Genomic DNA, 16,448 nt, shown 5'->3' with positions numbered 1-16,448 from the left:
AGGATGGGAAGTGTCCCAATTTTCGTTATACAATAGCAAATCTCTTACTCTTGAGCTGGACATGTAGAAATATATATGTGATCAATGTCGTTTACAAACTTATGTGCTAAAAGTTTATGAAACCTATGAAAAGGAACATTAGAAAATTTCCTTAAAAAATCTCAAAGTAATAAATCATAAATTTCTCAATTTTCATAGGAGCCCAAAGCTTTCCCTGGGCCTCACTACTGCTTTCTCCTCAAACACAGAGTTGAAAATGGTATGCACTTTACGCCCAGCAAAAGAAGTTAATGCACATGGACCCGAAAAGTGCCTGGGTACAACTGTGGCTCAGGCATAGTGGTTTTCATTGCACTCAGGCCCTTCAGGCAGGGATTGGAGGAAATGGGAATCCCTGTGATTAACTGTGAGCACAAACTTGAGGGCTTTCACCGTGGTGGTCTCAGCGTGGGCCCTGGGGCCCCACAGGAACTCATACCGTGCAGGATCACTATTGGGCACCTGGCGGTACACCAGGTACTGTTCCTGCACCCAAACTTTGGTGATGAGCTCCCTGGGCTCCCCATAGATCCAATGCTCCTTCCCATCATACACCCCTAAAACACTCAGTGCTTCCCAGACTTTCTCCTCAGGGGCACAATCATTCTCCACAGCAATCACCCAGAGAAGTGTGACCAGGAGGCCTGTGTTGGGATATGTATGGCCATCGCTCACCATCCCATCATAGGTGAGGCCCAAGGCGGTGACCAGAAAATAGGTGTGGGCACTGGGGCCCACTTCCTTCACATCAATACCAAAGACCAGCTGCATACACTCAATGGCTGCACTGAAGATCTCAGGAAAGTGGTCCTGGTGCTCTTTGATGACACTACTCAGCATTTCTGCCTTTGTGGTCAGCTCCTTTGCACGATACTTCAGGAGCAGGAACTCCACCATTTCCATCATCTTGGAATGCAGTGCTTTGTGGAGCAAGGAATCGGCATCTTCATCAGGGCCTCCCTCAGTGTTTGGACCTGCCTCATCTTGGCTGCTGGAGCTCTCATCTTCAGATTGGCTCCATGGAAAGGCTGCCATGGCATGGGGGGAGGCACCCTGAGGACTCTGGGGAGGACTTGGTGTCTCAGCAGCAGACACCTCCTCTAGGCTGTCTATAAACAGGACTGAGGGGGAGGAAGACCGAGAGGAGCAGAGAGACAGGGCCTCCTCCTCCTCCTCCTCCTCCTCCTCCTCCTCCTCCTCCTCCTCCTCCTCCTGCATGGCCCAGAACAGCTCCTCTGCCAGCAGGTCAGGGATCTCCCTTGGGTCCTGATGGTCTTCCTCAAGCTCACTCATATGATGACCAGGCATGATGACTCGTGCTCGAACAGTGACCGAGTGTGGGCAGAAGATGGGCGATGAGGACCCACGGGCCTGGGGAAGAGTGGGAGTGAGAGAGGCATGAGCTGAGAAACACACCCTAGGCGGCTCTGACAAAGGTAACTGGCAGGTCTCTCCTTTAGGGGTGTACATGGGACTCACAGGGCTCACTCCTGATTAGCCTGCCCACTAAGAACCTGAAGTAGGAAGTGACATGACTGCTCAGGGTATAGAAGGCAGAGCACAGGTTTCTGTAGCTGACAGTGGGGTGTGGAGGTGTCAGGCAATGTGAGGACCCTCTGACATGGGTGGGGAGCCCATGGGGACATATTCATGGTCGGAACCTCACCTTAATTCCTAGCACTTCCTGGCCTCCTGCTGCTCTGTGACCTTAGAATATGTAGAGTAGACCAAGACCTTCACCTCCTTCTATCCGGGGGCTCTGCTGGAGGGAACAAAGGGGCACTTCAGCATGCACATGGCAATCACAGTCCTGGGACTCCAATGCTGACAGGAGGTGCAGTAGGACTCTGTGAGGTCCCCTCTGTTGTGGGTGGGAGGTTCCTCCTTGCACATGTAGGATCCTTACCATTCCCCTGCCAGGGCCTGGCCCCTCACTGCCTTCTGCTGGCCTGAGGTCAAACTCTCAGAACAAGACCACACACACCTGATACTGCAGTCAAGAAACTGAGGGGGCCCCACATGTGGTCCCTCTCCCGGAGGATCAAGAAGGGGTGACTGAAGATTTGGGTCCATCTATCCTAGGTTAAGGCTCTGATCATTTCTCACCATGACGCACTGCAGGGTTTCAGACACTCTCTCTGCTGACTGAGCCCAATCTACTTAGACTTAGGGTGCACCTCCCTGAGGTACAGGAGTAGGGAAGTGAGCTGAGGTAATCCAGGCCCTATTCCGAGTTTCCCCATTGCTGACAGAGGAGGCAGGGTAAGTCTGGGTTCCCATGTGCTCTGCTCCCCCTCAGTGCTCACCTTGATTCTTGGCAGGAACTGGGACTCGTCTCTCTGTTGACAAAATGTGGATCCTGGGGATGATACGACGTGTGGTCTCACACCAAGGTCCTCACCTTGCTGATAGCTCTGAGACAAAAGTGAACAGGAGCTCCATCTGTCCCCACCCTTGTCCAGGTTCCCACACAACTGACACCAGGGCCTGGGCCCATCCGTTCTGGGTACAGAGTTCCCTTAGTCTGGCCTCAGGATACTTGCCTTTCTTCCTGGCCTGGCCTGGATCTGAATCCGGCTGACCCGATTTCACCCTGAATAACTGTCCTCAGTGACAAAAGCTCAGGAGGAGCAGGCATGTGGAAAGGGAGAGCATGTCACACCCAGGTACCCCTGCCTGGGGAATCTGGATGCTGAACACAGGACACTCCCTGATGCTGAGGGCTCTCTTCTTTTCTCAGGGAGCACATAGCTGCAGTGTCCCACAAGAAAGCATTCACACCTTTATGACCCTTCCACAATTTCAGCTCCACTTTGATGAACTGAAGGCATTCCCTCTGACCAAGACCCTGTCCTTCCCGAGTGCCCTCAGACAAATCTGTGAAGGAACCACCTCTGTAGACCCATGCCAGGCCTTTCCCAGGGCTGACAGCAGCACAGACTGGGTTCAGGGCACCCATTGTCTGGAGTGTGATATCCTTGTTCCACACTATCCATGCACACTGGGAGAGTGCCTGGGACCTTTCCCTTCTGCTGAACTGAGAATGAATACTGCAGGCCATGTCCACCATCTCTCTGTGACCTCCAAGGTGGACTTCAAGATACACCACATTAACTATCGTGCCGAATGACCCAGTTGTGCCAGCAGAGCCTAAGCCAGCTGGTCCCTGTTTTTACTGGGGTGGGAGGTACCATCATCCTGCCTCAAGACCCACACTTTAATTACCAGCATTGCCTGGCACACCTCCCATGTTGCCCTGAATCCAGCCCCTTCAGGAAAATGCCCTCACCTCCCTTTGCCACTCCTAAGGTAGAAGTCTGGAAGCAACCCAAATCCACAGGCCTACCATGAGGATTCCAGGTGCTGCTGGCAGGAACAGGCACACTTCGGACACTTATGGCCCTGGCTAAGCCTCAGGCATACATACTTCAAGGTGTGCTAGGGGCTTCCTGAGTCCTAACTCGGGTCCTCACCTGGTATCCTGGCAGAGCCCTGCAGCCCCCTTCTTTGCCTACCTGGAGCCTGACCCCTCAGACCTCAGGGGGTGGCGTCCACTTGTCTTCCTGCAGGATCCTCACCGTGACTCCTGGCTGGAGCTGGAACTTCCTGTCAACATGAGAGGCCCAAGTCAGGAAGAGAGCATGTGGTCATGGACTCGGGGCCTCCCAGGGTTCACAGTAGGGGTAATGTGGGGCATCTCTGTTGTGGGGTCCCGGGTCCCTCAGTCTTCCCTTTTCATGTTCACCTTGGCTCCAGGCAAGACCCGGGTCCTCCCCTCTGCTGTCTTTGTGGTTCCCCCTGAACTGCCAGGGTGGACATCAGGTCTGGGATTCTGTGATTCCTCTCTGCATGGTCATCCACCATAGGGCCTCCCAACACTTTGAGCAGGGCAGACTTCTGTGGACTTCCCTCCGGTTAGGGTTCCTGAATTCCCCCAGTCCTCCCTGGGGGTCCTCACCTTGACTGTTCCCTCTGTCCACCTGAGACCCTGCTCCTTACACTGAACCCCAAAGCTTGTCAGACCCAGATGCAAAAGTCAGGAAAAGCACCTTGACTCTGGGCAGTGCTTCTGCATCCCTTCTGTGGACTTGAGGGAGGCCCTACAGTTCTTATCAAGTTTCCAGTCTCCCTCAGACCTGAATGCTGAAGTCAGGAGACACCCCATGCGGTCACCATCCCTGTGGCCTTCCAAGGCTAAGAGCAAGGTGGGGTTTTGTGAAGCCTCTACACTGGGAGTCCTGGGTCCCCTCAGTCCTGACACAGGGTACCCATCATGACCCTGGCAGGTCCTGGTCCTTCCTCTGCCTCCCTGGGGCTGGCCTGTGTACGAAAGCCCACAGGCTCTGAGACCCTGATTTGAAGGCATTAAATGCCACTTGAGTCTAGGTAGTACTACTGCTCTCCCCTCTGTGGACCTGATTCCCTATATGGCCTTCTTTTTTCATTTTTTTAAATTTTATAATAATTCTTTATTGTTGAAAGAACTAGAGGCCTGATGCACGAAATTTATGCAAGAGTAGGCCTTACTTGCCCTGGCTGTTGGCACCAGCTTCCCTCTGGCACGTGAGACCTGGGCTTCCCTCACAGCCCTGGCTGCCTACGAAAGGACATCTGGAAGGGTGTCCAGTCTAATTAGCATATAATGCTTTCATTATTATATATTACATATGATCCCCTCCACCCCACCACTGTCCCCTTCCCCCGCCCTCACCACACAATTGTCTGTGTCCATGGCCCTTGCATATATGCACACAAGGTTCTTGGTTGATTACTTCCCACCCTCCCCACCTTCCCTCTGAGATTCCCCAATCTGTCCCATGCTTGCATGTGTCTGTATCTATTTGGTTCATCAGTTTACTTTATAACTTTGATTCCACATATGAGTGTGATCATGTGATATTTATCTTCCTCTGACTGGCTTATTTCACTTAGCACAATACTCTCCAGGTCCCTCCATGCTGTCTCAAAGGGTAAGAGACCCTTCCCTTTATACAGCTGCATAGTATTCCATGGCATACATGTACCACGGCTTTTTCATCAGGTCATTGATGGGCACCTGGGCTGTTTCCACATCTCAGCTATTGTAAACTGTGCTGCTATGAACATAGGGGTGCATACATTCTTTCTCATTGGTATTTCCGGTTTCTTAGGGAAATATTCCTAGAAGTGTGATTCCCTACACTTTTCACCAAGTCCTGAGTCTCACTCAGTCCTGGATACAGAAGTCAGGAAACTCGGCACTTGGTCTTTCACCAGGGAACATCCCAAGGCTGATAGCAGGGTAGGGTTTTTGGGGTCCCCTGGTTGTGGGGTCCAGGGTGCCCTCCATCCTCCTGTGGCTGTGCTCCTTACAGTGAGCCCCAGCCTATCTCAGACCTGCATGCGGAAGTCAGGACACACCTCACAGGGTCATCTGATATGGGGTCTCCCATGGCTCATAGCAGGGGAGGCCCTTTATGTGGTCCCCTATATTGTGGGGTCCTGGGCCCGTCTGTTCTCATTCAGCAGACCTGTGGCTCTACTCCTTACACCAAACCCTGGTCTCTCACACCTGATGCAGGAGTCACCCCACCCCACTCTTTAGTACCCCGCACACTGGTCCTCCCTGGACTTAGGATTCTGGGGTCCAGGGCCCCCAATCTCCCTCACGGACCTCAATTTGACAGCAGCAGGACCTGAGGTCCCCGCTGTGCTGCCTGAAGTCCTGCTCTTTCTAACAACCCCCCCCCCCATGTCTCTCAGACCCAATGCAGAAATCACAAAGCACAATGCGTGAAAGCACCCCTCCCCCACCCCAAGGAGGCCTCCCCGGACTGAGGATTCTGGGGTCCAGGGCCCCCAATCGCCCTCAGGGTCCCCAACTTGACAGCAGTAGGACCGGGGAGCCCCCCTATGCTGCCTGAAGCCCTGCTCCTCCAACCAACCCCCCCGTGTCTCTCAGACCCAATGCAGAAATCACAAAGCACAATGCGTGAGCTCACGCCTCCCCCACCCCCAGGAGGCCTGCCCGATAGTTACTGTTCTGGGGTTCAGGCCCCCAGTCTCCCTTAGGGTCCCCTCACTGATTCCGGGCAGGTCCCGGACCCCCCCTGCCGACCTGAGACGCCGCCGTGACACGGAGCCGCCCGAGGGTCTCAGACCCGGAGGACCCGGAAGTCAGGCCTCGCCGCTCATGGTCCCCCCGCGCCTTGGGGCTCCCGGGACAGACTGCTCTGGGCCCAGAGTCACCTTGTCCCCCCCACGGCCTCACCGTGAGGCCTGCAGGTCCTGGGACCCTCCCTCTGTCAACCAGGAGGCCAGACCCCCACACCGAGGGCGGCACCCCCGAGACCCCAGGGGAGGCCTGTGGGCCTCACTCCCCAGGGCTCCCGGCAGGGGCTGAACTAGCTCCAGGGAACCTCCGTCTGGTCCTCACCCCAATTCCAGGCAGAGCCTGGGCCCGCTGGTGCCGACCTGAGGTGGCTCCCCTCAGCGCCTGTCCGGTCTAATGAACCGAAGCCGGCCTCCCATAGATGGCGCTCAGCTCCCCCAGGCTTCACAGGCGGAAGTCAATGCGTCAGTGACATCACTTCCGGAAACCAACTGTGGGGTCACCCAGGCCTGCTGACCCGGGCGGAGTTCCGCTCCTTTGTACCCAGCCCCCCTTCTGGTCCCTACCTGGTCTGGATGGCCTGGGCCCCCACCCTGTGCTGACCTGGGTCTGTGCCCTTCAGGCCAAGTGTCGGCCTCCCCAGGTCCCTCTGGGTCCTAGAGTCCGGGTGGTGGGCGGGACTGCGCAGCCGGACAGCCCTGCCTGAGGTACCCGTATCTCACAGGAGCACCAGCCTTCGTCCCGGGGTGGGCCCTCTGTGTGGGCGGCTGGAGCCCTCAGTCCTTATTGGAGGGTCCTCACAGCCCTGGCTTGGACACCATGGTCACATCACGGTTCCCAGAGGGGGCGCTGCAGAGCCGTGGTTCCTGGGGAGCATCAGACCCTAACTGCCTCCCTTGCCCCCACTTCCCATGGTGCCTCTTCCCCAGACCGCCCGGCTCTATGGAAACATTGTGTTCTACATGTTTCCTTTCAGTAAAATCGCTGAGCTACAGCAGGGATTTGGAGCGGGTCTCTGGTTTCGGGGTTATCTGTCTACTTTTGCTTGTCATTGCAGGCTTTGTTCCTTTTTGATCCTCATTCATAGTAATTATTATATTTTGCACCTCTACCTAGTTTGTATACATTTTATTTATGCATACATCTTTGCATATATGTATATGCATGCATAGATCTGGATATATAGTGTATGTGTACACATATAGCCTAAATGTTGATCCGGCGTGTTTATATATCTATAGGTGCTCATATTATATATACATATGTATATATATATTTATATTCATATATTTATATTTGTATTTTTATATATTTATATTTTATATATATTTTTATATTAAAATATATATTTTTATATTTATATATATTTATATATTTTTATATATATTTATAAATATATTTTTATATATATTTTATATATGTTATGGGTTGGCTCAGTGAGATAGACCACTGACTCAGAATTTAAATTTAGGAACGTTTATTAACCTGGCCAGCTGTCTGCAGTCCCAGCACTCCGCCAAAGCAAAGGCTGAACTGAAGCAATGACTGCAAGCGTTACAGCCTATTTATTTGCAAAACTACAAAGTTACAAAGCCTTGTTTACATAATTTGTTCCCGATATAGTATAGCATTATCACCTTCCTATCTATGTTTTCCGGGAACAGAGAGCACAGTATATTGAGGAGGGACCATGAGACCATATCTCAAGGCCTGACCTGATGTCAGTACCTTCCTATCTGTCTGTTCCAGGAACAGACAGTACAGCGCAGACAGTACAGCGCGCCCCGATATGCAGCCCAGTACATTCCCTACTGGTCTTATTGGGAATCAAATCTTTGATTCAGCGTCCTCCTCTAAGATTCTGGAGTATTGGGTGTATAAAACCATTAACTTTACAGCGTGTATCCAAAAGCTGTTGTAGGTCCCCAAGGGCTGGCGAGGTCGTGGCTGCAGGTGGAGTAGGGCTGGGGCTCCCAGGGCTTTGTGACCCCGGGGAACCAGGAGGTTTAGCTGGGGCTGGGTGCTGTGACTGGCTCGGCCTCTCTGGCTTGTCTAGGGGGACGCAAGGGGCCAATCGGGTTGAACCACCGGGGAAGAGTCCGGCGTTGAATGGTGAAGAGCTGGCCAGGGTCTCGGCCGCTTACATAGAGTCTGAGTCCCCACGTCTTTCCCCCTTCCCATTGGTCAGTCCACCCGGCGAGAGGCATGAGGAGGACGGGGTTACAATTTCTGATCGTGCAGTTCTTCTTCGGGGCCCCAGGTCTAACCTCTCTGTTCGGACAGAGGAGCTTGTCGGTGGGAGGTTTTTTTCCATGGGGCTAGGGTCTCACAACCCCAAGAGGCACAATAGAAGGCACCCTCTCCTCCACAGTTACTACCCCCTTCCCGGGGGCAGACATAATGTCGAGTGTGCCACAATTCTTGCTCTAGGGCTAGGTCTCCGCACCCGTAACCCCTGGCTTTGGTGACCCGGGGATGGCCCCCTGAGCCATACTCAGTCGATGCAGTTTTGCTACGGGAATTTCCCCAGTTTTCTCCAAACAGTTTACAGAGATCTGTCGGGATGACAGGCGCCCCTATTCCAACAACAGAGCCTATAACAGTCCCATCAATAGTACGTGTGACCTCCCAAGAGTAATTTCTGGCCGAATGGGGATTTCCCAGTCCCGGCTGCAGGCAGATGAGGAGAGTTAGGAAGAACACCGAGTGAGTCTGACCTTCAACGGGTCTCCGGTCTTCTGGACCCGCCATCCCTCGATGCTGTCGTTCATTTTCTTAACCTGCGTAGGATGGATCCAGTGCCTCTTTCCTGAGACTTTGATGGCAGTTGGAGTGCTCTGCACCACCTGGTAGGGTCCATCCCATCTAGGTTCCAGGCTGCCAGGGTGTGATGCTTCACCCAAACGAGATCTCCCGGAGAGAAGGCAGGCTGTGTTGGACTGGATCTCAGCACGTCCTCCTCCAGTACGGCTCTTACCACCCGTCGTGCTGATGAGGCACTGCTCTGCAAAGCCTGTAAGGACTTAAGCAAATTTCGGGTAGATAGTCGGGCAAGCTCTTCCTCCCTTCGGCAGGGAAGAAGAGATGGTGGCCTGCCAAATATAATTTCAAAAGGGGTGAGTCCATTTATGTATGGAGTGCACCTAGCTCTGAGGAGAGCAAAAAGGAAGGAGACTTACCCAGTTTTCACCAGTCTCTAATTTTAATTTAGTTAATGTTTCCTTTAAGGTCCGATTCATCCTCTCTACCTGTCCAGAACTCTGTGGCCTATAGACACAATGCAATTTCCAGGTAACCCTCAGGGCCTTAACTATGGATTGTGTAACTTTGGCGATGAACGCTGGGCCATTATCGGACCCCATGTATACTGGCAGGCCAAACCGGGGGACAATTTCAGTGAGGAGTTTTCTAACTACTACCTGTGCTGTCTCTGCCTTGGTTGGGTATGCCTCAGGCCAGCCAGAGAAGGTATCAATGAAAACCAGCAAGTATTTATACCCTCCTTGTCCTCCTGGTATCTCGGTGAAGTCCACTTCCCAGTGTTCTCCAGGGTTCTGTCCTCGGAATCGTTGCCCCGGCGCGGCCACAACAGGGGGCCCTTGGTTTACCCGGGCACACACTTGGCACCTCCTAGCCACATCTTGGGATATTTTCTGGATCCCTGGGATATAAAATTCTCTTCCCAGTAGTTCTGATAGCTTCGTTCCCCCCAGGTGGGTGCTCTGCTGGGTCTGGGAAGCGATGGTCCGCCCCAGGGCTTCTGGCACTATAGGCCTTCCATCTGGCAGGATTAGCCATCCAGCCTCTCCTTCCTGGGCCCCTAGTTTCACAGCTAGCCTCTGCTCCCCCGTCACATAAGTAGGCTTCTCTGGGAGCCTTCGTGCTGGCAGGGCTACGAGAACTTCTAGGGGCCCTACTGGTCTTTTAGCCACGTCCTTGGCGGTTTGGTCTGCAAGTCGATTTCCCTGTGCTTCGGGACTATCACCCTTCTGGTGCCCTCAGCAATGAATTACTGCCACTTCTTTTGGCCCCCATATGGCTGCCAGGAGGTTAAGTATCTCAGAAGCATTTTTAATGTCCTTTCCTCCTGAGGTCAGGAGGCCTCTTTCCTGATATAGGGCCCCATGCACGTGTACAGTGGCGAAAGCATACCGACTGTCTGTGAAAATGTTCACTCTTTTTCCTTTTCCCCACCGGAGGGCCTGAGTGAGTGCTGTAAGTTCTGCCTTTTGGGCTGAGGTGCCTCGTCCTAAGGCCTGTGCCCAGAGAACCTCCTTTTGTGTCACCACTGCCACCCCCGCATACCGGGTACCTTCCTCTACGAAGCTGCTCCCGTCCGTGTAGAGGGTCTCATCTGGATTCTGCAGGGGCTGGTCCACAAGGTCCTCTAGGAGGGAAGTGAGGGAAGTCAATGCCTCCTCGCAGTCATGCAAAGGGGACTCTGCCTCCTCGTCAGGGAGGAGTGTGGCCGGGTTCAAGGCAGCTGTTTTCAGGAAGCTGACTTGTGGTGGGTCTAGCAGTAACACCTGGTACTGGGTAATGCGGACGTTGGACATCCATCTCTCCGGGGGACTCCTTAATAAGGTCTCAACTGCATGCGGAGCAACTACTTGGAGATTTTGGCCAAAGGTTAGCTTTGAGGCTCCTTTACCAGGAGGGCGGTGGCTGCAATGGCTCTCAAGCAGTTGGGCCATCCCGAGGCCACCGGGTCAAGTCTCTTAGAGAGATAAGCTACGGGGCGTTTCCATGGTCCCAGGGGTTGTGTGAGGACCCCTTTCGCCACCCCTTTGTTCTCAGCTACATATAGCTGGGAGGGTTTGGTTAGGTCTGGCAGGGCGAGTGCTGGGGCGCTTATCAGGGCTTCTTTCAGTCTCTTATAAGCCTCTTCTTCCTTTTCTGTCCAGACCAGGACGGCCTCCTTTCCCCCTGTTGCAGAGTATAGTGGTCTCGCAATTTCTGCAAGACCTAGTATCCACAGCCTGCAATAACCCACTGCCCCGAGGAACTCCCGGACTTGCCTTTTGGTGGTAGGCCTTGGGATTGACAAGATGGCCTTTATTCTGCTACTGGATAAAGTTTGCCTACCCCCTTCTATGTTGTAACCCAAATATGTTACTCGGGTAGTGCATAGCTGAGCTTTCTTGGTTGAGACCGATACCCCAAATGATCTAGGGTGGTCAGCAACTCTCAAGTGGCCTATCTAAAGTCCTGTTCCTCCTCCGTGGCCAGTAGGAGGAAGTCTACATATTGGAGCAGAGTCACCCGTGGATGGTCCTGACGGAACTCCTGGAGGTCTTGGTTTAGGGCCTCATCGAGCAGAGTGGGTGAGTTCTTAAACCCTTGTGGCAACCTAGTCCAAGTTAACTGTCCAGACTCTCCCTCTGTCGGGTCCACCCACTCGAAGGCGAAAATAGGTTGACTCTGCTTTGCCAGGGGAAGGGAGAAAAAGGCATCCTTTAGGTCTAAAACAGTATAGAACCGGTGTTCTGGCTTGAGGAGGCTGAGAAGAGTGTAAGGGTTTGGAACCGTGGGATGGATAGTCTCAACCCTCTTGTTTACTTCCCTTAAGTCCTGCACCGGCCTGAAATCCTCAGTCCCTGGTTTCTGTACTGGCAAAAGGGGAGTATTCCAAGCAGATTGGCAAGGAATCAAGATTCCAGCCTCTTTCAGCCTCTTAATGTGCTTGGCGATTCCCACTCTTGCTTTCTGGCTCATTGGAAATTGCCGGACTCTGACTGGGGTATTACTGCTGGTTAGCTGGACTACAATTGGAGGCCGGTGTTTAGCTAACCCTGGCAGATTGTCCTCTGCCCAAACTCCCAGGATAGCCTGTCTTAGTTGTTGGAGATAGGCATCTGCGGAGACTTCCCCAGGCTCCTCCTCATGTGTTAAATATTCCTCCTGTAAGGGCAATGTCAGAAGATAGATCCCCGCAGTCCCTGGGTCTTGCAACTTGACCTCTGGCCCTGGCCCTTCAAAAGAGATTGTGGCCCGTAATTTACTCAGCAAGTCCCGGCCTAGCAGAGGGTAAGGGCACTCTGGCATTACTAGGAATGAGTGAGTCACTGAGCCGTTTCCTAGGTCGCAGATCTGACCTTTAGTCCATGGGTAGGATTTCACTTATCCAGTTGCCCCTTTGATGGCGATTTTGGTCTTAGAGACCGGACCCACTGGCTGTTGCAGGACAGAGAAGGTGGCTCCCGTGTCCACAAGGAAGTCCACCTTTTGGCCCCCCCACTGTCAGAGTTATTCTGGGCTCTTGGGGGCCAGCTGAGCCCTGGCAACCCTAATCCACCTCCTCCACCAGCACGGGAGTCGGTTCCCCCGCACGTTCAGGGCATTCCCTTTTCCAGTGTCCTTCCTTTCTGCAAAGTGCACACTGATTTTTTCCAAGCCTGGGTTGGACTCCTTTTCTCCCATGAGGCTTTCCTTTATTCTTATTGTCACTCCGGCCCCTTGGGCCTTTTTCCTCATTTAGGACCAGGAGGACCTTGGCCATCTGGGTGTTTAAACCTGCTGTAGGGTTCTCCCGATTGTTAAAAACCTTCTGGGCCACCTCAGCCAACTCAGAGATTGATTTCCCCTCAAAGCCTTCTAACTTCTGCAATATTTTCTAATATCTGGGGCCGACTGGGAAACAAATGCTACAATGACAGCCCTTCCACTTTCCGGGACATTAGGGTCAGGACTGTCTCTGTCACCTTAGAGAGGTTTGTGGGTCTCCGAGCAACAGCTTGGATGCCCCCCAATAGAGTCTGGTGATACCGATCGAGAGCCTCCTTTCCCCTCTCACTATTGGGATTCCAGTCAGGTCGCCTGGAGGGAAACACAGCCTCTAATCTATCTTGGTGGGGGGTAGGCTGCCCATCCGGACCCAGTACAAACCTCCTCCCTTCCGCCTTGACTCTCTCTCTCCTCTGAAGTGAAAAGAGTTTGCATCAACTGTTGGCAATTATCCCAGGTAGGTTGATGGGTAAAAAAAAACACAGACTCTAAAAGAGTGGGTTCTGGGAGAAAGAAGGATTCTGGTTCTTCCAATTGTACAGGTCACTGGTAGAAAAGGGGACATAGACCATCAAAGGTTGCCCGTCTGGACCCAAATCTAAAGGGCCTGCCTGCCGTAGTGGCAGCATAGGAACTGCAGGACTGGCAGATGCCGCTGGGTCCTGCAGGTTCTCCCCCTCTCCTTCTCTCCCTCCATACACTATCCCTTGCCTAGTGTGAGGAGGGGAGAACGAAGCCAGGTCCTGGACTGGTGTTTTCGGAGGAAAAGAAACCGGCTGTGGAGGAGGCAGAGGTTCCGGGCCAGGGTCCTTAGCCACCGTCGGGCCAGCTGGTGGGGGAGCATACGGGGGAGGCCTGACCCTGGGGAGTGCCTCCTCACTTGGACCCTGGAGAACAGGGGGAGTTTTGTCCTTCTGGGCCGAAGCCAAGAGGACTGTCTGTCTCTGTCCCAATTTTCCCCTCAGGAGGCAAGACGTTGTCCACCGGGGTTTCTTGGACAATATGTCAACCCAAACCTGAATATAAGGAATTTGATTAGGATGCCCTGGGCGGCCGTATATGACATAATGGACCCGGTAGGCAGTGGTCAGATCAAAAGACCCTGCATCCGGCCACCCCTCCTGGAAAGTGGGCCACTCCCATTCACAGAATCGCTGTAAATAAAAAAGCATTAACATTATAACTTTTAAATCTACCCTAGAACTTTAATTTCTTTCACTTCACACAGACTTTCATATTTACATTCATACACCAGACAGTCCGAGTTTTTGACTTCTACCAAATGTTTATTCAGAGTGTAAACAATCCAACCAATTCCTGACTAATTGTCTAAGGGAGCTCTATGGCTTCCCGGGAGGTGATCAAGCTCCCCTTCCACTCACTCGGAGTGGGCCTGATTGATAGGGGGACGATGAAGATGACTGACCCTATCCCATTTGACAAAGACAAAGACAACAAAGAACAAAGACAAAATAAATCAGCCAAATGCAACCTAAGGTTGCCCGGAACCTGCAGCTCACTCCTCGAAGTCCTGAAAATTTTTCAAAAAACATTGTAGCAGGGTGTACACAGAGGCAAACAACTTTTTGACAACAAACACCAAGACAAACAAATACCAGACAGACAAACCCAGTGCAGCCTACAGCCACATGAACCAGGGATCCCCGGCCACCGTCGTGGCCGCGGGTCAGGACCAGGAGTACCGCTGCATCCAGCCCTCTGTATAGGTCCTTCCGTGGGACGTCCCAATTCCAGTTTAACGACCGGTCCTTACCTCTCTTGAGAGTCCAGGTGGCTCGGTTTCAGAATTGAAAGTTTTGGGTGGAGTGGAGGCCTCCTTGGTAGTCGTTCTCCACAGGTGTGGGGTATCTCGCTGAGTGCCCGGCGACAAGTGGGGGAGAGCCTCCTGCCTTAAATAGGGGGTCCCTCGCCTCCCTGCCGGGGGAGAGCCTCCTGCCCTAAACAAGGGTTCCCTCTCACCCCTGCCGGGGGAGAGCCTCCAGCCCTAAATAAGGGGTCCCTCTCCTCCCTGCCGGGTATCTCGCTGCGGCCTCCAAATATTATTGGTTGGCTCAGTGAGATGGACCACCGACTCAGAATTTAAATTTAGGAACCTTTATTAAGCTGGCCAGCTGTTTGCAGTCCCAGGACTCCGCCAAAGCAAAGGCTGAACTGAAGCAATGACTGCAAGCGTTACAGCCTATTTATTTGCAAAAACTACAAAGTTACAAAGCCTTGTTTACATAATTTGTTCCCGATATAGTATAGCATTATCACCTTCCTATCTATGTTTTCCGGGAACAGAGAGCACAGTATATTGAGGAGGGACCATGAGACCATATCTCAAGGCCTGACCTGATGTCAGTACCTTCCTATCTGTCTGTTCCAGGAACAGACAGTACAGCGCAGACAGTACAGCGCGCCCCGATATGCAGCCCAATATATATATATATATATATATATATATATATATATATATATATATTCATATTCATATATTTTTATTTTTATTTTTATATATGAATGGATGTCTATGTCCTATGTATTTCCATATACTAGACAAGTTACTTTATGAAAGCTTACCTAATCTTACTATGCATGATTTACTCTGATACTTGCTTTTCTACTCTTTCTCTATTCTTTATAATCTATTGAAACAATGCTTTTTGAAAGGCCAGTCCTCAAACACTTCCCAGCTCCCCCACACAACCACCCCAACCACAAATGCCAGCTCACCAGTCTTGTCTCCCCGAGGGGCTTGCTCATATTAAGTTGTTTAGATTTTATTGTTGAATACTCCCCCAGCCCTTGCCCTCCAATCTCTTCCTTAGATATTTTCCCTCCGTTTATTTAGGGAGCAGAAGTCATCAGTCCAAGCTTAATTGTTATTTGGGCAACACCTGTATAGCACTAAATTTGTAAAATTTTAAGCAGAATAAACATATTTGCAATATTGTGTTTCCCATGAATGAATATGGAAACTGCTCCATTAGTTTAGTGCTTTTTTTTATTTACCTGAATCCCTTAGTATTATTTTTAGTTCACTCTTTTTAAATTTGGATACTTCTTGTTTAAGTTTTGACTTTTATAGCTGTGGTCAACGAGATTTTTGTATTCCATGTTCTAATTAGTTATTGCTTTGTGTGGGAAGGTTTTGTTATTGCTATGGTGATCTTCCATACAGTTTATGCATTTGAGTAATCCAGATCTCCATTTTTGAATTTTCTAGCTAGATGACCATATTATCAACAGATAGTGTTTGTTTCTCTTCCATATTCATACCTCTTATTTACTTTTATACCCACATCCTGCATCTCTGACTTGTCCCTGCCTTTAATGGAAATGCTTTTAATGTTTCACACTTAAGTAGGTTGCTCTCAATTTTAGGAAATGGAAATTCCCTTTTGGCTGAGTTTGTTCTAAGTTATTTCCCTGAACTCATATTAACGTTTTTTGTTTGTTTGTCTGTTTGTGGTGTGTGTGTGTGTGTGTGTGTGTGTGTGTGTGTGTGTGTATTTTGCAAAGATCTCTCTCTGTAGCCATTAGCATGAAAAAATTTTTTTCTACTGTATTTTGTGTGCATGGACTTGCAATAGAATTTTTTATAACATTAAATCCTCATTTTATTTATTGGATATATGCTTATAGGCTGCTTGTTCATATAATGCACTGTTGAGTTGAATATGCCATTAGTATGTACAGGCTATTTTATGCTATGTGAGTGAACTTGTTCCAAAAGCTCCGTTTGTGGGAATTTCTCAGGATTTTGAATAAAAGAAAGGTAGTCTGGGAGGACGAGTTTTACAATTGCCCA

General features: G+C 51.2%; 1 protein-coding gene across 1 annotated transcript; it reads right to left on the bottom strand.

The window, feature by feature from the left end:
- Positions 1–330: 330 nt before the first annotated feature.
- On the bottom strand, positions 331–10,824 carry LOC308511897 (melanoma-associated antigen 8-like; the record flags this gene model as incomplete). Its single annotated transcript, XM_081081734.1, has 5 exons — positions 331–1,160; positions 1,329–1,410; positions 8,848–9,143; positions 10,443–10,517; positions 10,782–10,824. The coding sequence occupies 5 exons, from the start codon at positions 10,822–10,824 to the stop codon at positions 331–333; spliced, it is 1,326 nt and encodes a 441-aa protein (XP_080937860.1).
- Positions 10,825–16,448: the final 5,624 nt, after the last annotated feature.

This window comes from Myotis nattereri, assembly GCF_964212035.1.
Source record: "Myotis nattereri genome assembly, chromosome: X".
Lineage (NCBI taxonomy): Eukaryota > Metazoa > Chordata > Mammalia > Chiroptera > Vespertilionidae > Myotis > Myotis nattereri.
This window is presented reverse-complemented; position numbering and strand designations above follow the sequence as displayed.